General features: G+C 45.3%; 1 protein-coding gene across 2 annotated transcripts; it reads right to left on the bottom strand.

The window, feature by feature from the left end:
* Positions 1-262: 262 nt before the first annotated feature.
* CD82 (CD82 molecule) lies at positions 263-27,870 on the bottom strand. 2 transcript variants are annotated; one of them, XM_039730983.1, is made up of 9 exons: positions 27,760-27,870; positions 20,071-20,152; positions 14,866-14,938; positions 11,445-11,569; positions 10,227-10,301; positions 5,151-5,258; positions 3,266-3,457; positions 2,878-2,961; positions 263-2,387 (listed from the first exon to the last, which is right to left on the bottom strand). In XM_039730983.1, exons 2-9 carry the CDS (start codon positions 20,131-20,133, stop codon positions 2,310-2,312), a joined length of 798 nt encoding a protein of 265 aa, XP_039586917.1. In that variant the 5' UTR covers positions 20,134-20,152; positions 27,760-27,870; the 3' UTR covers positions 263-2,309. The 2 variants fall into 2 exon arrangements, with proteins under 2 accessions (XP_039586917.1, XP_039586916.1); XM_039730982.1 differs by lacking the exon at positions 27,760-27,870 and adding an exon at positions 27,289-27,419.

Genomic DNA, 27,870 nt, shown 5'->3' with positions numbered 1-27,870 from the left:
GGAACTATCATTCAGTCAGCTCACCCTAAGACAAACATACTTCATAAAACAAGACAAAGTTTACTTTAGAATACAGCCCAGAAATATTGTCACCTCCCCCTGCTGGGCAGGATCTTTACAGCCCACACTGATCTCACACATGCGCATCAGATCTTTTGGTACTTTGAACAAACAAGATGTCAGTGATCTGCACAAAAAGCAGAAAGGGGTGGAGAGGAAGCAAGGGGAAAACACTTCAATACACAAGTCACAGGCAGAGATATATATTTTTTAGCAAAGTCTTTATTACAGAAATATTCACCCTCTAGACTTTTATATCTGTACATGCATTTCTTCCAGTAGGAAGATGTTGCTAAAAACAGACAAAAACAAAAAAGGAAATCCAGAATGGGCTCCTTTTTACTTGCTGCTCAGCATTGGCATCTGTAACCGAACAAGAATCTTACAAATAAGAACACATTAGAGAATAGACTTTGTGTTACAAAAGCTAGCAAGCTTTACTGCTAAAGGTGCCTTCTGCTATAGAAAAGGTCAGCTTGAAGGATCTATGCAGGAAGGGGCAGATATCTCAGAATTGAAAAGCCTTATCAGACCTCCATAAAAACCAGTTGCCCAGTCATTCTCCCCAGTCATTGCTCTGTCCAAAGATGAGGACAGAGCAGGGACCCATTGCTGGGGACCCTGATCCCCTGCACCAGCCTTTCTCCCCAGAAGGAAAACCAAGTAGGTTTTACCAAGTAGGGTTATTACTACCTGCCCCTCCCCTGACAGGAGACAGTTCTGGAACCACCTCTGTAAGGCAAAGGCTCACTCACCAAGTACCTTGTAACAGGTCCCTGGCAAGGACCATCCACTTATCTCCCATCCAGCTTCCTGATGTCACAGTCATTGTACCATGTGTAACAGCAGGAAATCTGCTGTGCCCAAGACACTCCTAAAATGGAGGAATTGCACCCAGCTCTCTTATGTAAGCAGTTGGGGAAGTGTTTCTTGTGCATTTCCTACCTTCTTCTGGTCTACACCACTCCTTGCTGCTGACCACTGGCTCAACAGAACAAACAGCCCAGCCATAAGCACAGAAACCTGCAGCCTGCCCAACTGCAGAACCTGCTACTTATCTGCTGCAGTGCTGGCACTTGAGGCAGAACTCAGGATGCAGCCATGGCTCCAGAACACAGTGGAGTTAGAAGAATGGACAACCGAAATAAAAGCAACTTATTTTTGCATCCCAGCTACAGAAGCTATACTGGGCACCGATACCAGTGATATTCCCAATATACAGCATCAGCAATCCAGTCAGATCCCTCCATATTCATATCTAAATCCACAGCTAACAAATTTTATGTTCATAAAGGAGCAGGGGAAGAATCAAATTAATTGTAATCTCTATAAAGTTGGCAACCCAAGAATGCAAACAGCAGAGCCAGCCTGGGGCTGAGTCCACAGTATGCAGCAGTCTCTGAAGTAACCTCCAAGCTGACAGGAGCCAGCAAAGCAGAGCTAGGGGGAGAGAAAAGATAGAGGCAAATGGGAGAAACACATAAGTGTCAAATCCAAAACCCAAGGGATCCATTCCAGAAGCAGCTGAGCACCACCACCACAATCTGCCAGGTCACACTATGAATAAATAGGTAGGCTTGGCTCCCTCCTGGTGGCTTCTCATCACACTCAAAAGGGAAGAGCTCCACTGAAGGCAAGGCATAGCTGATTACAGAAACAGGAGAAGTGAGTGTGACAGTAGCACTCTGCATTTCACATGAGAACCTAGGCTGGAAGATGTATAGTAGGAGCTGAATCAGGTCAACTGCAAGGGAAGAGAAGGCCTATAAAGCATGACTAGTTACCACCACAAGTCAGTGAAGCTACCAAAGCACTGGAATCTCAACAGAATTCCTGGCTCATGGGACTTCAGGGGGGAAGTGAAAAGATGTGCAGAAGAGCAAGGGAGAGAAAAGTTATTGTATGTTAGGTCCAGTGGGTTGTAGAATGAAGATATGAATAGTATTGTTTAACATGGAGCAGGCAGCAAAAGCATTGTCCCCTCAGGTTAATTGGTGCCTCATGTGGCACGAGACAGTTTAAGTTCTGCTTCTTGAAGTAGAAATAATCCAGAGGCAGGATGCAGGTGGCCCAAGGGCCCTATTGCCAGAAGATCACGCTGTGTTGCAGCTCTAATAGTTCTTAGCAGAGTGGTATCAGAAATGGGATGTCACAGGAATAATGGTCAATGGTTGGACAGTCTGGGTATGAGGCAGGAATGTTCTGTTTGCTCCTTTCTCTGTGGTGCCGTAGCTCTGGAGTCAGCCAGCTCAAGACTTGGGCACTTTGGTGTAGTCTTCGCTGTGTATGTTCTTGCAAAGTGAAATGGACAGTATCATCCCCAGCAGCTGGAATAAGTATGAAGAATGGGAACAAAATCAGCAACCAGACAGATAAGGTGGGAAGAACGGGTGATATGGGGGAGCAGAATACAGTGAACATCTTTTAGTGACACCATACAGAAGAACACAGTTAGTCTGCAAGGCAAATAATTGAAATGACAAAAAATTTGGCTTCATAAAGATGCAACTTAATCTGGAAACTATGTTATGGACTTTTTAAGGCAACAAATGGGATTTCACTAAAGTAGGATTTTGCTTGCCTCAGTATTCTGGTTACAGAATTGCCAAAAGTCAGATATAGCAGGCAGAACCACAAGAAGACAAGGCTTCATTAGATTTTTGGTCCAATCAACAAAAGCCACAGTTCAGGCAGACACAACCAAGAACTAGAACTGCACTGCCATTAAACCAGGTGTCTATTACTTGAGAAAACAGCTTTGCCTTTAAAAAGTCTCCATGATAAGACAGTATAGGTTCATGTCAGGAAATTACTTACCTCTATAACAGCAACACCAGTGCAAACCCCAAGAATGATACCAAGGTTGTCCTTCAGCCACTCCTCTACACCATCCATGCATCCCTGTAGAGAAAACACAGCCGCAAAGTAGAGAAGCATGGATGTAAATACTTCAAATCTGGATCTAAATATCTCAAATCATAGCATATCTTTGCATGCAGGAATTATCCCAGCTACATGCTACACCACGTTTCATGGAAGCTTTTGCAGAAAAGGGCAAGATCCCTGTGACCCTATCCCTCCTTGCCCCAAATTCCACAGCTACTTCAAGCAATAAGGACATGAAAGAAATGCTCTAAATTTTATGGGGAACAAAGACAAGACAGCCTCCATGGAAGCTTCACAGGGCCCAGACATACTCACTCACCTGCTCATGAACAGGCCAGTCAGCATATGTTGCAGTGCCATTGAGAGGGTCTTCCAGACTACAGAAACCTCTTCCTTCCACCAAGTCCTTAGATCTATTGGAGCAGGAGCACGGATACTCAGTATTGCTTTTGTTCCTAATAATCTCATTATTTTCCCATTCCTTTGCTCCAGTCCAGCCACAGCAGGCAATCTAATAACGAGAGAGAGATCATTACAGTCTTACACGTTGCACTGGCAAGATAACTGCACATTACAATAGGCACGTAGAAGTACTCAGGAGCTCTCCATGCAACACCAGTCAGGCCATGCAGTTTGCATGAGTTAGCTGCACTGAACACCACCCTGGTTACTTTTGCATAGAGCTGTCCAGAACACAGGGACATTACTTCCAGCTAAAGAGCCACTCTGCTAGCAAAACAAGAGTTCAAGGGCCCCGGTCTCAGTGGTGGCCCTGGGGCAGCAGCAGCCACCACACGATGGCGTCCCCATGCCACCAAGCCCCGGCACATCACGGCACACCAGCGTCCGCCTGGGCGCAGCACGGACCAGCTGGAACTGCCAGAGGAAAACTTTCCATCCAAAGAAACATTTACATTCCTACAGGGCCACGTGATGAAACCGTGCTTGCTGAAGGGAAAAGCACACCGGGAAGTCTAGCAAGGAGTAAGATCCTAAGCATGGATGCCAGTGCTTGCCCAGTGGTACAGAGCAGAAAGGCTGTCTATGTCAAGGTACAAGTTTTGGGAAAAGCCTTCTTTGCTTGGAAAGGAAAACTAATGTTTCTGCTACAACAGACATGAGACACAAACAGCTGAACATCCACATCAGGACAAGCATTTGGTTTCCAAAAGAGTGCTGCGAAGACACAGCTTCCAGAAGGAACTACATCTCTCTCACAAGAGGTTTGGACTTAAACTCCCAGTTTACAGAACCCCACCCCCTTTCAAATGCTAACTCCAGTGTGTGGACAAAGTAGACTCTTTTGACACTCAAATTCTCCATCTCTGCAAAACCTTTTTCTTCTGCTCCTACATAAAAGAAGGGCTCAAGCAGTAGCCTCTTTCCACATAGAATCAGGCTTTTCTTGAGTTCACTACCAAGGAGTTGCAAGTACAGTGAAAAAACATACATAAATCATTCTCCTAGGAGGAGAAATACTGCAGGTCAGTGTTTTGCAGACCAAAGAACAGACAGAAGACAAATGCTGTTACTTGTACTTACTACACACCAGTCCCATGCTGGCTGTGTATTTAACTACACCAGCCAGCCAGCTCTCAAGCTTGTGGTTTGGCAGTAAACAGCTGTCATGACTCCAGTGTGCTTGAATACCCTCTAGCTGCTCAAAAGCTGACCCTGATGCTAAAACAGAAACCATGGGCAGTTGGATGGCTCCCAAGAACGCTGATACTTGCAGAAGAACCAGCACAATAAGCAAGCAACATGCACCAAGTAGTAAGGCAGGTGCTGCTGACTTGCCTGGCAATAAACTAGGGATTTTTTGCTATAAAAATCATGTGCAAAATGTTTTTCACACATGTTAGTATTTAGGAGTCCCAGCAGACAAAGAGAAGGGTTAGAGTGCCATATAATAGGCTGAATACATTAGGCCATGCAGCCAACACTAGCTAGCTCTAACACCCAGCAGGCAAGAATGGTTCAGGGTCTGACACAGAAGCAGCAAGCAGGACCATTTTCTAGTCTGCAAGCACCAAACCTCACAGGCCACTTTGTAGATCAGTCAGATCAATGTGCAATAGTTGTTTCTCTGTCCTCAACCATGTTTTAAAGGTTTTAAAGGATCAAAAATTAAAGGTTTTTAAATTTTTAAATTGCCTGCACTGACAAATAGCATCATCTACGTCTTGTTGCACGCCAGGACTCACCTGTGTCTGCACATAGTCCCATGCATCTTGCAAGTTCCTCTTATCTTCATCCGAAGGGTCATACTTTTCAATCAGATCTACAACTATGTCAGACAACTCAACTTTCAACTGGCAAGAAAAAAAGAGGCAGGAGAGTTAGACATCAATTCTTGTAGCCTTTTCTTTGGTGTTTCAGATACATATATAAAGCTACAGTCACTCATAAAAGCTGACTGCAAATAGTTGACAAGTACAGATAAGGGCAGCAGCTTTGCTGCTGTAACGGCCAAAGCACCAGCAAGTCCTTGCCTGGACACGGGGAAAGCCTACAAACCAGATGAGCAGTAAGGAAACAGATAGGGTATGGTTATCCTGCTAAGACACAGGCTGAACAACTAACTGCCTGTCCTAGACAAGACAGATGTGCAAGTGCAAGCTGAAGGACAACACTGCCTTAAGGACTCACAGGTTATGTGTTTTTAACTTTGTACTGCAGCAAGACCCTAGTCCAGGATCTCTGCCACTGCAGTTCATCTCAGCTGCTCAGGGAAGGTGTAAGTCACTCTGCTCATGAATACAGACAGATTTTCTGATACACAGCTGATGGAAACTTGCCTTTTTCACAAGGTGTTGATCTACCTCTCCTCAAACTCCCACAAGTGCTGTTTCTATATTAAGACAGGAAGTATTACAACTACCCGAACTGCTCATTAACAGTCTTATCACAAAGTTCAGGTGTATCAAATCATCCCTTCACCACCATTCCTTTCCCAGAGATATTTACAACACCCTTCAGTTTGATGAGAGGTGCAAGCTACCACCTGGCAGACTCCTTCACCTTCTTCCTCCCACCTCCTTCCAAAGCTTGTCTTAACCAGCCTGTACATGAGGATCACTAAGGAGAGACCCAGATGCACAAGAGATTGGAGAAAAGTGCCATTAGACTGCCTGAGGGATAGGATAGTTACATCAGCCTAAGCACCAGGATGTTCCCATCCCACATATTACCTTTTCAACTGTGGTGTTACAGCATATTTCAAATCAGTGGAAATGAGTATTCTCTTTTCTTCTACTATGAAGCATTTTCAATGTCCTTGGCAAATACCAGGACACTCAGCAAGAGGAAGCACTGCCTACTGTTGAGAGAAGCTTCTCTACATCAGCAACTCCTCTTCCTAGGAAAACTGCAGCTCAGTTCACTGGGATCAGCTATGTCAGGCCAGACAGATGGGAGCTGCATGATCTTTCTTCTCATGATGTCTACCTCTTCCCCTTTTAATTACTTCACTTCCCCTTTTCCTTCCCTTCAAATCAAGGCAACCTGACCTGGTTCTCACTAATGAGATTGGCCGTGGCTGCTGCCATAAGCCTTATCAGTTACTGAACCTCTGAGCTCCCACCCCGACCCCTCCTGCACACGGCTGCTCCACATGCAGAGGGAGGCAAGGAGAGCTGGGCTTGTTTTCCTACCCTGGGCCAACCTAGCCCCTTAGCTATTGGGTCAGATGGAGCCTACTGCCACTTCTGCAACAATCCCAGGACCCCACCACAAGCAGACAGGACGTGAACCTGATGTTCCCAACCACAGCTATATAGGGAAGCTGTATGTTTGCTTTGCCCTTACTCTTAGAAAAGAACAGGCAAGAAGTCCTGCAAACAGCTCTTGTTTCAAAAAGTGAGGCATTTCAAATTAAAGAAAAAAAATCAGACGTTCCTAGGTGTTTTAACAAGCAATCTGAGAGAAGGGGAATATTATGCAAACAGTGGCACAGTTCTGGAGCCACACAGGCAGCTTGCTTGTGGGCTTAACCCATAGGGCAGCCCAAAGGGAAAACACAGGCATCTGCAGCTGTTCACCCTTAAGCACCTGGCAGAGGAAAACCGAAAGAGCAACGAGCTAGAAAGGCACATAGGCTTTCAACATCCTCACCATCTTCACCCATTTAAAGCTATTAGGACTTAGCACTGTGTGAGAGATGAATGCTTCAGGAAATGGCTACCCTTGCTTTTGGGGCTTCTTGCTCCTTCCCAGCTCTAGCAAGCCCAGTGTCCAAAGGCACAATCCCACCACCTCAAAGCAGGGGCACTTAGATCCTGGGCACCAAAGCCACAGCTCACTGCCAGAAAGCAGCAAGGCTGTCAGTCTCCCCCAGCACATGGGCTACTGAAGAGGGAAATGGGGTAAAATGAATGCCAGAGGCAATACCAGGTCTTTGATCACACAATGGATTGTGCAGGCTTCTTCCCCTATCAGACACTGACTGTCATCTATCCTGTCCCTGTCGATACAAGCTAGCTCCTTCCCTCAGCACGAATGCCAGAGGCAATACCAGGTCTTTGATCACACAATGGATTGTGTAGGCTTCTTCCCCTATCAGACTGACATCCATCTTGACCGGGTCAGATGCAAGCTAGCTTCTTCCCTCAGCATTTATTAGCATCTAGCCTGCACACAAAAGCAGGCTCAAAAAACAGAAAGGAGCACTCCTCTGCCTTGTTACTTCAGATTCTGAAACTCATGCATAGTCCATAGCCCCAGACAAGTCACTGCATGCAATCACTCAGGCCTGTTTGCTGCAAACAATAGCTAGCAAGCTGGGCTATTCCCAAAACACCACCATTCTCCTTAGCTCCTTCCCTCAGCACTTATTAGCATCTAGCCTGCACACAAAAGCAGGCTCAAAAAACAGAAAGAAGCACTCCTCTGCCTTTTTACTTACTTACTTACTCAAGGCACTCAGAGCCAAGCTGCACAGAGCTGTGTGAACTAGGCCAAGAGAAAACTTTTCCAGGCTCTCACACATTTAGGGGCTTGTGATGTAGGTGACAGCAACTTTCAGTTAACAAAGCAGAATATAATTTGCAGCATTTGGGATGTTACTATGTTGTTGTCCATAAAAAAAAAACCCACCTCACAGTTTCAGTCACCAGCAAGTGTAGGGAAACAAATATTGTTTTAATATTGCTTTCCAAAAGTACTGGGCAATTCCGGTCTGACGGGGCATTCCTCTAACAATGCCCATGGGAGAGGCAAAGCAGCAGCCTTCCTGTCAGAGGCTCAGCCTTTTACAGTTACACGAACTCTATTTCAGTATACTTTCATTTGTCAGTGTGGGGGAGGATTTTGACACCAAAAAGGAATAGATATGCCAAGAGTAACTTCAAGTGAATCAATAGAAAAAAACACTTCAGTTACAAGTGAAGGCATGAAGATCACCTTGCTACATTCTGAATCCAAAATATTTTCCTTCACCCTTGCAACAGAAAAAAACACTTCAGTTACAAGTGAAGGAGTGAGTATCACCTTGCTACATTCTGGATCCAAAATCTCTTCCTTCACCCTTCTTGTTCCTTGTTTTATATCTAACCAAGTTCCTGAAGTCAGAAAGAAAGAAACACAAAGAACACAACAGATATATCTAGGGACTGGCTGTTGAGCAGTTTCAGTGTGCCTCACTGAGCTCCAAGCTGCCCTGGGATGACGTACAGCCAGCGAAGCAGAGCGACTTGCACAGCAGCACTGAAGCGCAGCCCCAAACCACTGTGCTGGAGGCTTCAGCCAAGACCTTCCTCAAGCAGTTTTTCTTAGTGCTCTAGGCAGGTACTTTGGAGGATCCCTGAAAAGAGAATGGCTCTAGAAGAGCTTTTCCATTAATTTTGTTCATTAGGGACTGAACAGGAGCATCTGTTCAAAGCCCAGCTTCCCTGACCATTCTCCCAGATCTGTAAAAGTGATGATCTCAGTCACTCCAACAGCTGTGCAAAACAACTCCCAGCACTTTTAAACTCTCCCTGGTCTGATGAGGTTTAAATGAAGAGCTACAGCTTAGAAGTTGGAGTTTTCTAGAGTAGATTGGCAGATGGAGGAGAAATGCCAACAAAGGTAGAGAATTTCCTGGTTTGAAGTCACATTTCCCACTGCAGGGGAATGCCCATCCCCACACCTCCATATCTGCATTAGTCAGAGTTGTTTGTTGAGAGTTATCTTTACACACCAGTTTTAGTCACTGTTTTAGTTTCTCCTTCAGCTTCTGCTAGCCCAGAGAGCAAGCTACAGTCACACCACATTTGGCAAGGAACCCAGCCAACAGCTGCTCAGTTACCACAGTACAAAGCTTACATCAGTTATGCTGGTGGCAGGAACCTTCCTCCTGACCCAGACTTCTCCACCAGGCCCCATCCATAACTTCCTCAACTGTTCTGCTTTCTGTAGCCATCTAGCTAAAGGGCTGGCTCAGGAGAGGCAAGCACAGCCATACAGTGATGCATACAGCTATGCAGTAAAGGACAGGGTTACTTACAACTTGTACCAGAAGCCAGTAGTGACCCCACAGCTATAACTTGTTTCCACTGCATAAACATGGCTCCCAGTTTAGCTCTCAAGTAGCTGACGGCCTCATCAGGCACTGCCTTGGCCAGGGAGCCTATACCCATGAGGGATTGTTGCAATGCTTAGGTAGCTCAAAAACAGGTAGTTCCCTTTTACACTACTAAGCATATTGGAGCTCTAGAAGCACTGTGAAACTGCCTTCTTGACAGAGATCCACTTCAAAATATTAAACTACTTGGCTTTAAACTCCAGCTGTAGAACAGGAACCATCAGATATTTGGGTTTGCTTCTGTGGAAACAGGACAGCTCTTCCAAGAAGAGTTCTACCCACAGATGCAGAAAGACAGAACAAGATGGCACAAGGAGGAAGACCAGTCAAAAAAGTGCCCAGGCTGGTAACTCCTCAAGGCACCAGTGATGGCAACATGGTAGTAACCACTGCTACTACATGCCCAAATAGTTGTCTACAGCAGGATCAAGAGGAGGTGTGGTCTAAAGCATTTTAGGACTTCTGGTTTTTTTCCACTCTTCCCACTACCCAAAAATAAAACCTGCATATCAAATAAAGCCTCATAATCCTTGAGAAAGCAGCACTATTGAGGCAGATACACAAAAATCAAACAGCAAAACTATTAAGCTGGGGTGGAGAAAAGGAGAATCCAGTTATGACTCCTAACAGGATAGCCCAGTTTGGAAGAAAGAATTTCTAGGTATCACTCTTCTCCTAAGCCAAGCCAAGGAAAAGATGCACGGTAATAAAGACCTACCGTTTCTTTCTGGAAGTAGATGACCAGTGCAGCAGCAATCTGAGCTAAGAGGATTATCATCAGGCAGGTGAAGTACTGCAAACAAAAAACAATATGTGATCATTGTTGGTCTTTCAAAAGGTCTGAATATAAAAGTTAATAAAACTCTCATATACAAGAGAAATCACAACATGAGCTGATGTCTTTTTGCCCGCAGACAAACTCTGCTATCAACAATGCTTTCCCAGGAAAGGGCTGGAGCCAACATCACACCAGTGCAGTTCAGCACTTCTCCCATTAGGCCAACAGAAAGCCTTCAGGAAGGAAAGGGTTTACATGCACTCTCTGGATGTGTCATCTCAACTGGGACTCTCTCTCCCACAGCCAACTCCTTTTGCAAACTATTCCAGCCTCAATCAATCAGCTGGACTCTGCCTACCTCGAGCCTCAACAGAAAAAAAAGAGTCAATTTTACAAGCCTAATTTGTTAATGTGCTTTTTAAAAAAAATCAGTTACCCTTTAAAAAATGCTATTTTATTTGTTTGAGGATCTAAATTTAAGATCCACCAGCAAACTGCTGAGGTTGCTTTTAAATGGTAGCAGCTACTATTGCTAGACAAGGAGATGCTGCTAATACCAGGACACACAGTACGTGCCATGCTTGGTTTCCAACACATATGTGCTCTGAATAAGATAGAGTCATGTAGCAGGCTGAGGTGTATGAAGCTGGTGTCATCTCACCTATCATGGACAGAAAGCTTCCTATAGATGAACTGCTTGAAGAGAGGCCCTGACATACAGGATATTCCTAATAGGGTCTCTCTCGACTCTTGCACTTTCCACAGATGTCACATAACAGGACACTGTCACTCTTCCTCTTTTCTTTCACTGCCCTTGGAACTTGCTCTTCCACCACTGAGAGCACAGTACCAACTGGGAAGTCAGGATGAGGGGACAGGGTACACTTCTCAGCTGGCAGTCCTCAACCCACTGTGTGCAAGTGTCAGTGACATCCTCTCCCATTCACAGTTCTGAGCTTATTATCAGTAATGTCTGAGGAGCTCTGCTGCAGCCTGCTGACTGCTGGAGAATTTAATGAGTGCAAATTAAGAACTAGACCTAAATTGACCTAGCAGAAATAACATCCCCAGGAGACTGAAGGCCCATCTACAATCCAACAGATATTTTGCAGGAGATGTATTAAAGGCTGGCTCTAAAACAGGCATGAATACTCTCACCAGACCCAAGAGACATCGGATTTCATTGACAGCTCCAAGACAGCCCAGGAAGCCCATCAGCATGGTAAGTGCCCCAACACCGATGAGGATGTATGCACCAGTCTTCAGGGAGGGAGATGACATCTCTGTAGGAGCCAGGAGAGGGAACAACGTTAGCTACTGACAAAAAAATATGCCTGCCATCACCATTTACAGAACTGCATCTATATCTACTGATAACTGTCTTTGTCTGCTCCAAACAGACTGCACAGATGTGTGCTGAACACGGTGACAGACAGATGCTTCTGGCTGTCTTTTGATGAAAGCAGACCTAAAAGCCATCCTGCAGGTCTCCAGAGTCTGGAAGACTCAAGGTCACTCCAAACAAATGAACCTTGTTTGGAGAAAATTATCTCCTTACTGGAATTTTACTCCCTCATAAATTTACTTCAAGTAACAGTAACAAAGATGATCTACTCCATAACTACTGTCCATTTGCTTTAGTTCCCTTTGCAATCTTCAGGGAAGCTTTCTTCCAAGTCCTAAACCCCATTTTTGGATAGTCTTTTCACTTTGAAGCACTATTTCTTGTTGTAGCCATTCTGTTTTCACTTATCCACTTCAGTCAACACTGGGACAAACTCGCTCTTGGAGTGAAACATGCAACAAGCTGCAGCTAGTACTGAGCACAGATGATGTGACAGGTTACTCAGCAAGTCTGGGTTGAATGGCTTGTGGCCAGGCACTTACCACAGGCTGTTGCAGCACCTGTGCACAACACCCTACAAACAGATGCTATTCCAGGATCAAAACAGATATAATACCCAAATTAGCTACTTTTACAAATCCTCCTAGATATCCCCTGCTATTGTTTCTAACGTCTGCACTTCTGAATGCTCAGTGGTTTTTCAACCAAGTTTAGGTCAGATGATTTCAGATTATGCTGGTGATGTCAGCCCTCTCCCCTCAGCATTTAGTACTGCAAGCAACAGAAGAAAAACTCTTACATTTGAGCTGGTCAGCTGACTATTTCTTGCAGACTATTACTTGCATTACAGCACAAAAGTTGAAGTAATACTCTGTCTAAAAACAGTAACTAGAAACCTCATTTATCATTAAGAGACATTCCTATATCTGCAAGCTACAGAGTACAGGGGAATTCTGGATGTCCAGTGACTAATGAAAATAACATTTTTAGAGCTCAGCATTTAGTTTCCTGAACTAAGGAAGTCTTAAGAGGCAAACTTCCTCTGAGCTTCCCCTGAAATATGTTAAAGGAGGATAATCAAGCCCCAACTGATACTCTCCCCGCTAATATATACTTCCCCCTGCTTCTGATACCTGGCACAAGCTACCAGCTTCCAAACTTTTTTTTTTCCCTAAAACATGCTGAAGAGAAGAAAGTTCAGTTATCAAGAAGTGAAGCAGATCCATTTGCCACACAGGTCACTTCAGCCAGCTCTCCCTGACTGGACACATGCCACAAACCCCAGGATCCTGCTTCCTCACCAGTCCTGTGACTCTTGCTGTGCGGGTTACCTGCTGCTACGGCAAAGCATTTACTGAAGCAGCAGCCTTACAGGAGTGGCCTTCACAATCTACCCCATTCCTTCCCTCAAAATCAGCTCAGCTACCATGCAAGTCAGTGTTCAAGTTGCAGCACGTCCACAGCACTAGAAAGCAGTTGCTTTGTCAAATTCCCATCAGAAGAAAGAAAAAGGTACTTTCAATTCAAAAACCCCTTGGAGAACTGATAGTGTCAGGGGACAAGAGCCACACTTGGTTCTCATCTGCAATAGTCTTGTCTTGCAAGAGAAGGCTCTGAGGACATTCAACTCCTGCCTGTTTGCCATCACTCCGTGTTTTCCCCTGCGCTGGGCAGGCAGCCAAGCAAGTACAACAGGCTCCTTTGGCAGCAGCTGGGTGCCCTCCCTGATGCCTAGGTTACTAAAGCAGAGGGAAAGAGGGGCAAGGCATGGGAAAGGAAGTGAGGGGGCAGGGAGAGAGCTGATACTGGAAATCTCCAGGAAGGAAACCAAATTCTTAAATGCTCTGTTAGCAGAGATTCCAAGTAAATGGGAAGAAACAGGGCCAAGTTCAGGGACTTATCCCTCCACAAGTGGCTGTAACACCTGAGGGAATCAGCTGCTGACATAGGTACTAAGCACACCTCAGACTGTGAGTGGTACTGCAAACAGCCAGGCCATGATAAGCTCCATTTAGGCTGAGTGTACTGCTTGTGCTCATGCTCCCACTTTATTAATTAACACCCTTTGCTGTGCTTCTTGACCTTCTAGTACTGCAGGAGCAGGCCCAATGCCACAGCACAAAAGCAGAGTAAGGAGCAGATCTGCATGTGTGGTATTAGCAAGGGTGTCTTCTCTATCCAGCACCTTTCAAGGCAGGTCAGAGTGCTCAGCAGGACTTGGGAGATAAAGCCCTTTGCAGAATCAGTGTAGCTGGGAACAGGGCTATGAATGCCATTCGTGTTCACTCCCCCCGTGCAGGCAGCCCTCCTGCACTGTCTGAGGCTGGTGCCCAACTCAGCAATTCTAAAGGCAGTGACAACAAGTAACCAGAGCCACCAAGCAGAAAAGTTTGAGGTGTTTCTAGGAAAGAGCTCAAAGGAAGCAGAGCTTGTGAAAGATGGAGCTGAGATACTCATTTGCTGAAAGTCCACTTACAGTCCTCTGAAGCCCAGACTCTGCTGAGCCAGCTCAGTTTTTGGTTTTTGCAGAAAGCAGAGACTCAAGACTCAAGTCAAAGTTTGTGGCTGACTTTAGGGAAAGAAAGCTAAGCTTCTTGCACAATACAGAACACCTCTGATGCCCAGGGTAAGTCTCATCAAGCGTAATCAAGAGTATGTTTTAGTAGTCAAAGCACTTCAAACACACACCCTCCAAACCTGCTTCCTCTACTGCTTAGCAACAAACATACCATCTCCTTTCACTGCAGATGAAGCATCAATAAAACCAGGTACTTACTTTCTTCGGCATTTAAAACATTTAAATTGAAATAGATCATTACAGAAAGAAAACAGTGGAGGACTCACACAACGAAACTGCATTAAGGCATTGGGACCTTTGCACATTGTGGTAATACGGAAATCATTGTGAAAACACAGAGCATGTAGTGAAAATAGGATTAAATACTGGGCCCTGTGTTTAGGACAAAATATTTGGATTGTTGGTTGAAGAGGCAGTAGTCTCACTCAGTCTGACCGTGGTGTTTCAATCAACAAGACTAAGAGGAATGCTGTGTCTCCAGGGCTGCTCCCTTTCACCGTGTGCCTGATAACAATCCCATCTTGCTAAACAGCACGTTACTGCTCAGGCTACAGATCGTGCACAAAAGTACTGCTGTTCCTAGACAACACCATGGTCAAACACAGCCCCAGAACAGAGACAATTTAGAAAAAGAAGATTAAAAAACACAGTCTTACGGAGAACTGCAATGAAACTCGTTTTGTCGGCCAGAATCCATATTCCAAATCCCAGGATCACAGCACCCAGAATCTGAAAGAGCAAGAACAAAACATACACCATTTTGTGTAAGTTATAAGCTTAGATTAATAAGAGGAGGCAGTCACTATTATCCACACTTCCAGTTTAAAAACAATCATTCTTTGGCTGTTCCCACCCATCTCCCCTATGGTACTCCTCCCAGGGTAAACAGGATTAGCACAACTCCAGGAAGAATGCCTCAGCCAACTGCACAGGAGCTCCTAGATCTGCCTGGCAGTTTTTCACACAGTATTTTAATAGTACATAATGTTGTATAGGAGGACCATTCAAAACAGTCTGAGGAAGAGACACCCTGCTGCTAGAACATTGCTGTCAGAAGCAAAAGGTAAATGCATTGCTTCTGTGAAAAACCAAGGAAAGAAACATTTTTTTTTTTTTTTTTAATAGAGAAACCCAAGAGGCTTGGCCCCTACTTTCTGGTAGAATACCTGAGCCTCAGCAGAGCCAAGAATTCGGAAACATTAGCCATGGCCTCTGCCTTGCTCACCACACAGTCTTATGTAGGGCAAGGATTAGTAGAGCAATGCGTCCCTGTGAGGACTCAGCTGAATCCAGACACTGAAATCAGTAGCCAAGAAATGCTAAAATTCTCCTATCTCACTTTGAAAGGTGAGGGAAAGCATGCTCTGTTTTAGCCTTCATGTATCAGCAAGTCTTCAGGTTTGATAAGAAGCTGAAAATTGTGCTGTTCAGCCAACTAGGACTGGAAAACACTTGTGCAATGGTCCAAAACAGGCTTTGAAGAAACAAGGAATGGACAAGAACTGCAAGTGGATTGCAAGCAGCTGTTCTCACATCAGCAGGATTTCAAGATAGGATGAAGTGAAATAAACTAACAGGGCTAAAGAGAGATTGCAATTCTGTGCTTCATTAGATAATGTTTTAATACTTGGGAGACATGGGAAATGCCAAACCATCACCCAAAGCAAGCTGGCAGAGAGGGCTGTATGGACAGGCATTGGCTCCACACTTTGAAAGTTTACACTAGGCTTCAGCTGCTCATAAAAAGAAGCTTTTCTGAACAAAGATAAAGCCACAGTCTGAAATAAGCTGCTTGCAAGCTTTTCTGTCTTGGCAGAAGATGCATCATGTAGTTAGCTCTGGAGACAGCATTAGAAAGTAATCAAGCAAGTTCCCACCTACGAAGCATACTGACTCAGCTACAGAAAGCATGTAGCTGCTGTACCCCAGAAAAAAAGAATTCCCCCTTGCCTTATGTCCCAACATGCTGCTTACAATGCTTAGTCTGCTGATCAAGCCAGAAAGGCCCCTTGAACATGCAACAGCTGCGACACCTAAAAATTCCTCTCAAACTTGGTAGTATCAAGAACTGTTGAATTGACAGTTTAAGACAGTCTCACATTTCAACTATAGCTTTAATAAACATTTGTTTTAACAAAGATGCAAACCGGGCTGTATGTGACATCCCTTTTGGTTCACTGACCCTGATATGTCACCTAAGTTTTGCTGTTGTTGACAAAACACAGAAGGGCTGCTGAGCAGAGTTCCTGAGAAGTTATTTGTTATGAGGTGCTCAGACTATCCAAGGCCTGTTTTCACTCTGATCTTTGCTCCAGTCCACAACTTGTGCATTTGCCAGGAGCTGCTATGGAAAACACTACAAGGGGAAGGCAGGGAGACAATAACTACAGGCAGGGAGAAAATACTGTCCCATTAACAAGAGTGTATTTACTTCCTATCAGGATAATATCTCTGCTCAGCATCTTCAGGAGTTTGCATTGTATAGCAAGGCTGCTTCTGCCACTGGCTGGGCTTCAGACCCTCCATAGAAGAAATCACATCTGCTTTCCATGGAGTTTAATTCCTCTGTTCCACTGCTTTAAACTCCTGAAGTGGGGAACAGATGTCTTCCCTCCTCCCTGGGGGGTGGAGGTTTCACACCCAGATTCAGCAAAATGTCCTGCTACACCCAAACCAGAAGGATACAGATCCCTCATTACAGGGTCAGCAGTTTCCCACAGAGAGGTAGTCAAGAGGGGCTTGGAAAAACTGAGCTGTGATGGAGCTGACTCATCTTTCTGGAAAGAGCAATTGGGGGTTCCCAGCTTTCCTTCCCCAGCGCTGCTTTCCTTCATGCTCAGATTGTGTGATGCAACACTAGAGCTGGCACAGGGGTCAACAGAAAGGCTCTTCAACTCCAGGCTTTGCTTTAGGTAGCAGCCTTCTGCTGCATTTACAAAGGATTTTAGAAGCAGGAAAGACAGCTATATATTCCAAACAAATAGTTTCCAGAGACTGTTAAACTTGTCTTGCAGAGCTGTCTTCCCTTTAAGGAGAAGCATGTGCTGCAGCACGTGTCTGCTAGCCAAGAAGGCAGACGTGTTAAATTCTGATTAGGAAACTCAGATTATACTCCAAGCTTATCTGGTATCTTTTCTAGCAAGCAGGCAGGCAGCCCAAGTAACCTTCTTCCCTTCAACCAAAGCAGGTCAAACCCCTCCCTGAAGTAAATCTCCAATGCTGCAAAATACCACTAAGTCCCTGAACTACTTCAGCTACAGCAAGCGACCTTCTCGCAGACCTCGAGCTGTAGAGAAGTGCTATTTCAATGACTAACTTCTAAAAAGAGTCGCCAGCACCTCTCTAAAGGCTTCAATCATCAGCAAGGCTGAAGAGCACACTTTAGGGCTGGCCTGCAAGGGGTGCAATCACATAGGCTCAGCTCAAGGTCCAGAGCAGACACAGGGCTCTGTCAGCACCCTTGGTGCTCACCTTTGCTCAAGCACCCTCCTCACAAAGCTCAGTAGCTTCAGGAAACCAGCACAAGGCATTCTGTGCTGAGAGCTCACAGCAACTCAATACAAGCAGATTCTCTGCTAATTAATATAGCTCTATCACACTGTATAAGCTCAAAAAATCTGCAACTACCCTCCCCAATTTAGACCCTGAACAACAGTAATGGAAGAACATCTCAGGTCACCTACTTCCTATGAAATGGAGAGAGTAATGTATGCCACCTTCCCCAACATCTGGCATATGCAAAAAGCCTGCCCTCAGTCAAGACAGAAGCACTCCCAAAATCTTCACTCTAGAGAAGTGTCAAGCTGAGCCAGAACACAGTGGCTTTGGATACCTCACTTTGACAGAGCAGTCCGAGGGGAAGACAATGCCTGTGTTGCACAGCAGGGTTAAAGAGCTCATTTAAAGCAGCTTCTCCCTTTAGTCAGCACAGACCTTCTCACAATCCTCTCCTAAAGTTCTTACTCTCCAGGTCCAGCTCAGTGAATCAGACCAGCTTTCCACAAGAGGGAGGGGGCTGAGTGCTACACCCAAGGAGCTGGCTTGGAGCAGGGCATGCACAGGACAAAGAACAGCTACTTCCAATCACTTGCCACCCAGACAGGAGTACTCAGCCTGGAGGTCTCCAGGACCCAGAGAGGGATTCAGCACCTGCCATCCTCACAGTCTTGCAAAATACAGGAAAGTGCAGCATGGATGTGGGTCAGCCCAACAAAGCAGTTCAACTCTGCCTCCTGAGACCATACCACTCCCCACAGGCTGCCTGCAGCCATGCCTGGCTCAGCAGAGCAGGGAGAGAAAGAAAACGTGGAATAGAGATGCCACAGTGACCCTAGACAGCATACAGCAAACACAGTGACAGTGTTTTAAGGTACAGCAGTATTTCAGGCTGTCATCTTCCTCCTTTCCTATATGCTAGGCTGGCTTTCTTGAAGAGAACTTTCTCTACACAGAGATTAGCTAATGAACTCTGACCGAGGTTTGGGCATTAAGGAAAACTAGACAGTGGCCAGATACTGAGCTTCAGCAAGACAAACACTGTCTTAACAAATACAGCTCTGCTTCCCAGGGTAGACTGGCTGTTATATGCTGCTTAAAATTTATCATTTCTTCAAGAGAGGAGAGAGACTGAATGATGATATCTGTAGAGGAGTCCTGCACTAGTAGAAGGACAGGCCTGGACTCAGATGATTTTTCCTATCTTTAAAGTGGACTAAATCATACTCAGGAAGACCTAGTGGCACTTGAAATGCCTCTCCTCTCCCTCCTAAGAACCTTTCCCATAGATGCTCTGAGCGCCCCTGACTTCAGACCATTAGACTGCAGTTACCTACTCTTGGAATGGAAGGAAACACAGAGAGCAAAGAGCAAGCACAGTAAGCCAAGGGAAACCAGATCCAGATGTGCCTCAAGTTCACCCTGTGTGCTACCAGCACAGGGCAGCCATGCAGGAAGCAGGAGTGAAACTGTGCACAGGGACAGAGACCAGAAAGCAGTGCTCACCTTATCATGATTCACTCCCCTCCCTTCTCTCCCAGCCTGACCCCTCCTTTTCCTTACACTCTGCACAAAGGATACCGATATGAGACAGGCTATTTTCTTGCTGACATGTGGAAAGCTGAAACCTTGCACTTCCCTACCACACCATTCCATTGCAAGAAGGTATCACCAACTGTACCATCACTGCCCACAGGACATACAAAATCCAGGCAGCAGAAAGATGCATGCAAGAATGTGTGTGGCCCTCCCAGACCCAATCTTTTCCAAAAGGAGTTAGTCTTTTGCTAAACTTCACACTTGAAAATAACTGCACCCAGTAGGCTGTTTTATTTCCCCAGACAAGCCTGTCCCAGTCTCCCCCACCTCCCAACTCCATTTCAAACAGGAGACTTGGACTAATTCATCTTGTCACAAATCAAAACCAGCCGTTGGGACTCAAACAAAATTAGAGTTGCTCTTTGAAGCCTGGCTGGCCTATTTAGGAGGGCACTGCCATTACTTGGCAGGTTTTGTAGCTTTGCTGCTCAGGGACAGTTCAGCTGCTGCTCCAGATGTGTCAGAGAAAGTAGTTACAACTACTCTCCTTCCAGAAAGGACCCATAGCTCCTGCTTTCCCTTCCCAATGCAGGAATAGAGCTGTGTGCACTGGAGGCAGCAGATGGCTGCTGGGAGTGGAGCTGCTTGGCATACCTGAGACAAACACAGGAGCTCTGACATCCCCCAAATTCAGAGTCCCCTCCTTCCAAAACTCTGGCTATTTTATTTAATGAACACACTAGGCCAATACCCAGAAAAAAAAACATCTTCTAGCTAACTTCGGTCCAGGCCTTCCTTCTTACTCCACAGATGCTCAAAATACTTACAAGGAAGAGGAGATTGAAAAGGAAGAGGAAGTACTTGGTGACTTTTAGGCAGCCAGACCCCATCTTCTTTCACTTACAGGACCTAAGGGGAAAGCAGAGAGACAAGGAGTTATGTTACACGCAGGTCCTCTGGGCAGCTTCAGAGCAATATCCTTACCCTGTGCAACACCCTTACCCTGGGCTGTCAGGTGGACCTCAGAGCACATGCACAGACAGCACAGAATACCAGAGTTGCCTTTTCAGGACAGTAAAACAGGACACCAGCACCACACTACAGTCACTGCTGCCAAGATCTCCTGGAGAGTGACACAGAGCTATTAGCAGTTACAGAAGAGATCTAATCACAAATACACTGCTAATTCCATCACTATTTATATGGACTTTGCAATAGTAGCATCAATCAAAACACCAACCCTAGCTACTCCTTCTGGTGGTGAAAAGTGATGCAAGCTACTTTAATTCCTTGACAGCAGTAAAAGAGATGCATGGAGCTTCTGGAGCAACACAGATAATTAAAGGCAACAGAGACTATTAAGGGGATGGAGCACCTCTCTTATAAAGACAGGCTGTGAGAGCAAGACCTGCTCAGCCTAGAGAAGAGTTGACTGAGAGGGGACCTCATCAGTATCTGAAGGGAGGGTGTCAGAGGATGAACCAGGCTCTGCTCGGTGGTGCCAAGTAACAGGACACCAGGCAACAGGCAGAAACTGATGCACAGGAAGTTCCACCTGAATATGAGGAAGAACAATTTTGCTGTGCATGTGACCATACACCAGAACAGATTTCCCGGGGAGAGTGTGGAGTTTCCCTCAATGGAGATGTTCAAGAACCATCTGGATGCGATCCTGTGCCGTATGCTCTCGGATGACCCTGCTTGAACAGGGAGGTTGGACCGGATGAACACAGCAGTCCCTTCCAACCATTCTGTGATTCTGTCAGCTTTCCTGCTTCTCCTTCCTGGCCCAGAATCAGTTGCTTCCCACATAAACAATGGAGAACTTTTAAGTTCCTGAAAATCTGCTCTACCCAGCTCCTTGCTCCAAACACACCATGTCACTTTAAGAATCACCAGCCAGAGGAAGAGCAATACCAAGCTGGGATCACAGCCCTAAGAGAGAGCAAGGTCAGCAAGGTTCTCTGCTGTCAGCCTCGGTGTACCAGGGATCACCAGAGCCCAGTCCATTCTTTTGTTCCAATCAAAGGCTTTCGCTTAATCCTATTAAATATTTAGGTTAACTCTGGAGCTAAACTGGTATGTGGCCTTGTTGTAACTGGCTAGCCTTCACAACAAGCAATGGTCACTCTCAAACTACCAAGAGAGAGCACAAGACTGAACTCTGTGGCTCAAGCTGCTGCTCTAACTTCAGGGAATGCCATGGCTAGAGACCGTGCTAAGCTCATCACTGCACAGCACCTAGCAAGATGTTATTGAGATGGGAAGCAGAAGAGATAAAATGTCAGCCAGCTGTGCTGCAGGCTGGTCTCAAATCTCGTCTGTATAGCAGTCATTGCACCTAAGGAGCACAGCCAAGTCCAAATCTCGTCTGTATAGCAGTCATTGCACCTAATGAGCTCTTACTGCACAGCCAAGTTAGCAACATCTCAATCAGTTTTTCTTCAGTTAACTCCTCAGGTCAGAGGCCATAAAGCCAGTTGCACCCAAAAGTAAGTCCTTCAAATGAGCCAAGGAAAAGTCCTGTAATAGTTTCTGGTCCATATGTACACCAAATATCAAACACACAGCATTGCCATTTTCAGTGCCCTGGGTGCAGCCATCACCATGATGCACTATACAACAGCTGCATCACAACCTAGGAAAAGAGTGAAGGCTCTCTGTTTGCAGAATTCCTCCTTTCTTCTGCAAGAGAAATGTTCTCTCAGGCCACTAGTCCTGGAAGGTACCAACACCTAAGGCTACACTTGGAGAGGATAACTAAGATGTAAATTTTCCCATCTGGCTGGCTTGCTTGCTGGCTTCACCACAGACACATCTCCTCTTAACAGGATCACAAACTGGAGCCTGGCAGTCTAACCAGAATGCAAAGGCAGCCAGATCCCTACGTGATGATGAATTTCTCTTGTGGGAGTTACAACTGTCGTTCTCTTCTTTAACCTAGCCAAGAACTAAGCTAGGTAACAACTTCCTGCACAATGCACTGGACTTCTTACCTTAAGACATCTGATCGCAGGTGCAATCCTCCCAATTTTCAAACTGCAGGGGCAAGTTCCAGTACTCACCGCCTTGCTTTCTAGCACTAAAAGCCGTATGCTGCCTATTTAAACTCTGCCCACATTGTTTTGATTTGTCAGGAAAACAGATTTGCAAAGCTGTTAAGATCTTTATAAAAGTTATTTCAGCTAATTAAGCAGAAAAACAAGTTTACTGGGGAAGAAGATATGCCTGAGGTAACAAGAGTAAAATACTGCTTTCAGGGCTCTTCTACTCATAGCTATTTGTTAAAGGCATACTATCTTCAATGTTTACTAAAAATACAACCCCAAAACAAACATGAAACCCCAACAGCATTTATAGCAGTATGTGCTATTCCCTTCTTGCCACAGGGCAGTGTATCTCTTTCATAGCTCCTAGCCATAAAGTAATTCAAAGTACAGTTTTCATGTTAAGAGAAAAAGCATCTTAAGGTTTTGCTTTGCGCTTTTAAGATACTTTAGAGCTTCACTGAAATAGAACAGATTTTCCAGTTTTCCATTCTTTGCAAATTAACTTCCTTTTGTCCACGACATCAATGAAACCCCTCAAAACTCCATATTCTAAAATGGCACAGTCATGAGACCAGCAACACTGTCATACAGTAGAAGCAGAAGCTCAACAAAATTTGAGACAGGGCAGGTTTGGAAGCAGATGAGCTTGGAGTTAGCACAACCAGGCATATCCAAATGCCACTCGGCACCAAAAATCCAACTTAAGTACCATAGCTAGTGCTGCAGTAAAAAAGCTGAAGTTTGCTTTCTGAAGTTGGTCAGGTTTTGAGCCTTAATGTCTTATAGCAATGCATGCAGAGGTTAAACACATGAAGTCTGCAGCTTTCAAAAACCACTGATTTCCACAACTATTTTTTTTCCCTCTCCACTTCTACCATTTGAATTTTCATCCCCAAGCAGCAACAGCCATGCTTTTCAACAATCCTGTACATACACATCCAAATTTTCCCTGTCATTCTCCAGACTGATGCCAGCTCTGTAGAGGATTTCACAAGATACCATTAGCTTGCAGAATGGTATTTCTTCCAACCTCCCATTCTCCATCTTGTGAAGATATTCAGGATTACTTATGCAGTGTGTTGCTTTGAGGCACTACTGCCAAAAACTTGGTTGTCAACACAGCCTGGTCAGCTGCTGTGAAGTTGATCCAGGATGTTTCTTAGCCCAAGGTTCAGACCCAGGACCTGAAGGAAGAACTAATTCCAGGAAGGCATCAAATTGATCCAGAACTCAGGGGTTTCCTACCAGGAAGGAAGGGAACAGGTCTTCACAGGCCAGACTGGCATCAGGGGATGACTTCCTGTCCTCTCCATGATCTCCAGAGCTCAGGCCCATCATTCCCCCAGCAACAGCAATGACAGCAAGACCCACGTGTGGAGCAGGAACATAAAATCCAGGACATTGTGTGCCTGATGAGATGCAGACAGAGGCCTGCTTTGTTAGCAACTGCAGAGGAGTCCCACCACAGCTCAGAGATTAACTTATTTTGTTACAGGAGCCTGTGAAACTCCCAGTCCCCCTCCTGTACAAGGTGACCACGGAGAAGGACAGGTGATTTGGGGAGAGCTGAATACCTCTGCCTCCTGACCTCACCACTGGCCACAGAGGCAAGAAGGGGAAAATTCATGTGCAGACATTATAACCACATCAGTCAAGGGGCAGAGAGGCTAAGTTAATTTTTAATTGCGATTCTGCTCTATCCAATTAGATCCTGTACTGCCTCACCCAGCAGGCACTGCATGCTTGGTGCTCAGTGAAGTTTATGATATTTGGCCCAGGCTAGTTCTGTACATGCCTGGGCCACACTGCTCTGCTGGGAAGGGCTCAGCCCTGCTCTGCAGCACCATCCTTGCACTCACTCTGCAGGTTTCTCCCTGATGAGGTCTGGCAGCTGGAACACCTCAGCTGCCAAGTTACTGTGCAGCACAAATAAGGGGCTCATTTATGAATGCAGTGAAATAAAAGAACCACAAAACAAACCAGAGCAGAACAGCTGTGGAAATCACTGTCTCAGCAGATTTACAAAAAAAGTGCAAAGATCATGCAAACCCTTAAGGAGAGCAGACATGTTCCCAAGAGCACTGAGCTCTGACAGTCAGCCCCAATACTCCAGCTCAGGCAAAGAGCGTTCACATTTGACTGTACCTACATAGCCTGAGGATGCTGTCCCCTCTTCTCCACATCCTGTTGCTTAAGGACAGGAAATGATTGGTTACAAAGAAGCTGCAGGTTTATTTCTGTGTACTTTGACCAGCTGCTTCCCCCAGCACCCCTCAGGCTCTAACACCAGGGGACATAAAACAAAGGTAGACCCTACAGGATGCACTACTACCAACATCTACCAGGCTAGGATGAGGTCAAACCAGTGACAGATTTGGCTTTCACAAGTTGCTACTTCCATTGCTCCCACAAACACCTCCAATGCCCTGTAAGGTCAGCATGATGGCTCACATCTGCTATCCCTCCTGCCTGCTCAAGGAGAAACTTCCAGTTTGACAGATGCAGAGATGCAGCAGCCAGCACTATGAACTAAGGTTCTGCAACATACCCTAAGGCTCCTGATCCTCCTTCACATCTTGCATCTAATGTGGAAGTGGCAGGATCTTTGGGTGAAAGTCCAGCTGAGGCACTGAAGCAAGCTCCAAAGCAGCCTCAGCTCATCTCAAGCACTGCAGGTGCTTCTTGAACACAACAAGCAAGCACCACCTTCCTCATTTAGGTTAAGTCTTACGCATTGCAACAGGTCATTTCCCTCAAGATATTATAAGGTTGGACACTTAAAATACCTAAAGCTGTCCCCGATCCAGTCTCACCTCCTTGTCTTTTCTTTTTCACACTACAACACTGGCCAAAGTTACCTGGATTCATTTGCAGACAGACTGACCAAGAGATCCTGGAGATGGAACTCCCACTGTGGTACTCAGGTTGCACAACTATCTCCCCCTGCCCAAACTAGCAGGTGTGTCACTAGGAAGATACCAGCATGCTGTTGGTTCCATAAAGATGTTTATCTGCACAGTAATTTGCACGAGGTTGAGGCCATTTTGAAGGCCAGTGCAGTTACTTTTTACAGTATTATCCCAATCCAGAAGCAGATTAAACATATAGCTGGATAGAGACCCACAGAAGCCAGCACACTAGAGCTGCTCACTAAATGGCCACTTCCCAGCTCCAAAGCAGACATCCCCATGCAGGAGAGACTGGGGAAGGGGCAGCTCACAAAGCTATGGGGCTGAGGAGGTCATTCTTTGCAGGATTCTGAACCCCTGCACCCCAAAGCCCAGCTGCTTCTCTATCCATGCGCACGCAGAGCAGACATTTGGCAATCAGAAAGACTTCTGACCGTGACTGATGAGACAGGACAGCTTCACACAACAGTACCAGTTAATGAACAATGACAGAGTTACTAAGTCTCCTGTTAACCAGGTACATCACTGCCCTCAGGGCAGGGACTGTAAGTTACAGCCCCATTAACATACAAAGAATATCCTAAGGAGTTCATCTTGTTGACGTTAATATACAAAGGCCTTGGACTTTCAGTACACCTGGGAGGTACATCTTGTCTCTAGCAAGCAAATAACCACAGAGCTGATGAATGACCCAAGTCTGAATTCACTGAACTTTCCTTTAAGCTTCACTGAGATAATACCAGCTGCGTAATGACCTTGGGAACATAAACAAGATTATGTTTGTCGTGGAGATTTTCCAAATAGCATCTCTTCACAAGTTATAAAGGAAGGATTGAGGGAGAAGCTGGATCCTAAATATTAAGGTACATATATTACATATTTTATATATATATATTTATATGTGTGTATCTCAATGATACAGATACAGTTTCTTTTTGAAGGAAAGTGTCAGCACAAGTAGAAAAGTATTTCTGCATACTACAAATTTTGAAAAGAGAACAAACCAGACCCTCTCTTATTCCATCTATTACTAGAGAGTTTCTTCTTAAGTAGAAGTAATTGTCTCAATGGTAGAGGAGATGGTCTGAGGGCTAAGCAGAGAGATCAGCACAGCTACATCAGCCTGCAAACTGCAGCATCACACTTAATTATCTGCAAACTTTGAACTACCAGCACAGACATGTACAGTGAGACCCTAACAGCATCTGCAAGACATCTGCAGGACAGAGACTCAAACATGCATGCAGTCCCTCCACATTTGCTACTCCTGGGGCAAAGGGAGCAGACTAGAGCAAGGCAACAGCTGACTGCAGGTACTGCAGAAACACTACTGGAAAGAACAGATTTCTCAGCAACAGTTTCTGAGGGAACTTATCAGCTCACAATGCAAAGGCAGACTTGCTCCTGGTGCACCTGGTAAGACATGCAGCTTTTCTGACTTCTACAGTTAATGTACTGTTGTGTGAATTATCTGACTAGCAACTGCATTCCCCAGCAAGACCCTGGATTAGAAAGCACCTGTAGGACTTCCTACGATGGCACAGATTTTTCAGTATGTTTTATCACAGCAAGCACACGTTGCGTATTTCGCAAAAAGGAAATGCGTATTTTAGAAATGTACTTCTGATGCTCGACGGGAAGTGATCAGATATTTATAAACCACTATCATATCGTCGAAAAGAAACCAAGCTCACAGTTCAGTATCAAAGAGCAGCAGAGGTTTTAGAAGTGTCTGTTTTTATCTCTATGTTTACAAGCCGTGTAACACATTTTGAGAACATCTGGCCTTCACACTTCAGCTTGAAAGCCAACATTTAAGTAGGTCTTCAGTCCCTACAACTGGCAAATTGAGAAAGTTCTTTGCTATTTTCAGCCTACACACTCATGCTTGCACAGCATGACAGTATTTGCAGGACAGTGTTTCTCTGATTTAAGCAAAACTTTCCATACATCAAGACCAAAGATAGAACTGCCAAAAATGGGAGGAAAAACCCAATCCCAAACCCAACAAACTGTCCCAGAAGTCATTTGATTCTCCTCTCCCCCTACAAAAAAAAAAAAAAGTAGACGAAATTAATCAACTTACCAAAAATAGCAGACAGAAGAAATAGCCAAAAGTACAGTTTAGTGGACTTTCTCTTTTTAATTACCATGTATTAGAATGTTAGTTGTGCAACAAGCTCCACAGGTCAGGTCCAGAAATAGGTCTCCACACTGACTAATGCCAGCACACAATGCAGTAAAAATGCAGAGTTTTCACAAAACTGGTTGGGCAACTCTGTCACTTGACTACATTGGCTCTTTAATCGCTTCAACAACGAGACCAGCTCAGCTTTGTTTTCTGCACTTGGAGCTGCCAGGCTGCAAACCTAACCTCTGAAATGGATGTGCCCACCAGCTCCCACTGCCATCTGTCAGTGGCACCAGTGCGTCAAAAGCAGTCCCCCTGCTCTGGCCTGCCCCACACTCCCCCCACAGTGGAGCAAAACCTGTGAGCAGGACCTGCACTCCAAACTGCAGCAGGGAGACCAGCAGAGACAAGGAGTATTCTGCTTACCTGATAAGCCTCTCCCCAGCATGGTCCTGCAGCCCAGGGGATGTTTCTGCTTCCCTGTGCCAGGGAAATCAGCCTGGAAATCCCAGGTGCAAGTACCTGCACAGGACAGGC

Source organism: Passer montanus, unplaced genomic scaffold, assembly GCF_014805655.1.
Source record: "Passer montanus isolate IOZ18808 unplaced genomic scaffold, ASM1480565v1 scaffold75, whole genome shotgun sequence".
Classification (NCBI taxonomy): Eukaryota; Metazoa; Chordata; class Aves; order Passeriformes; family Passeridae; genus Passer; species Passer montanus.
Note: the sequence above shows the minus strand (reverse complement) of the source record. Positions and strands in the feature narration are given on the sequence as shown.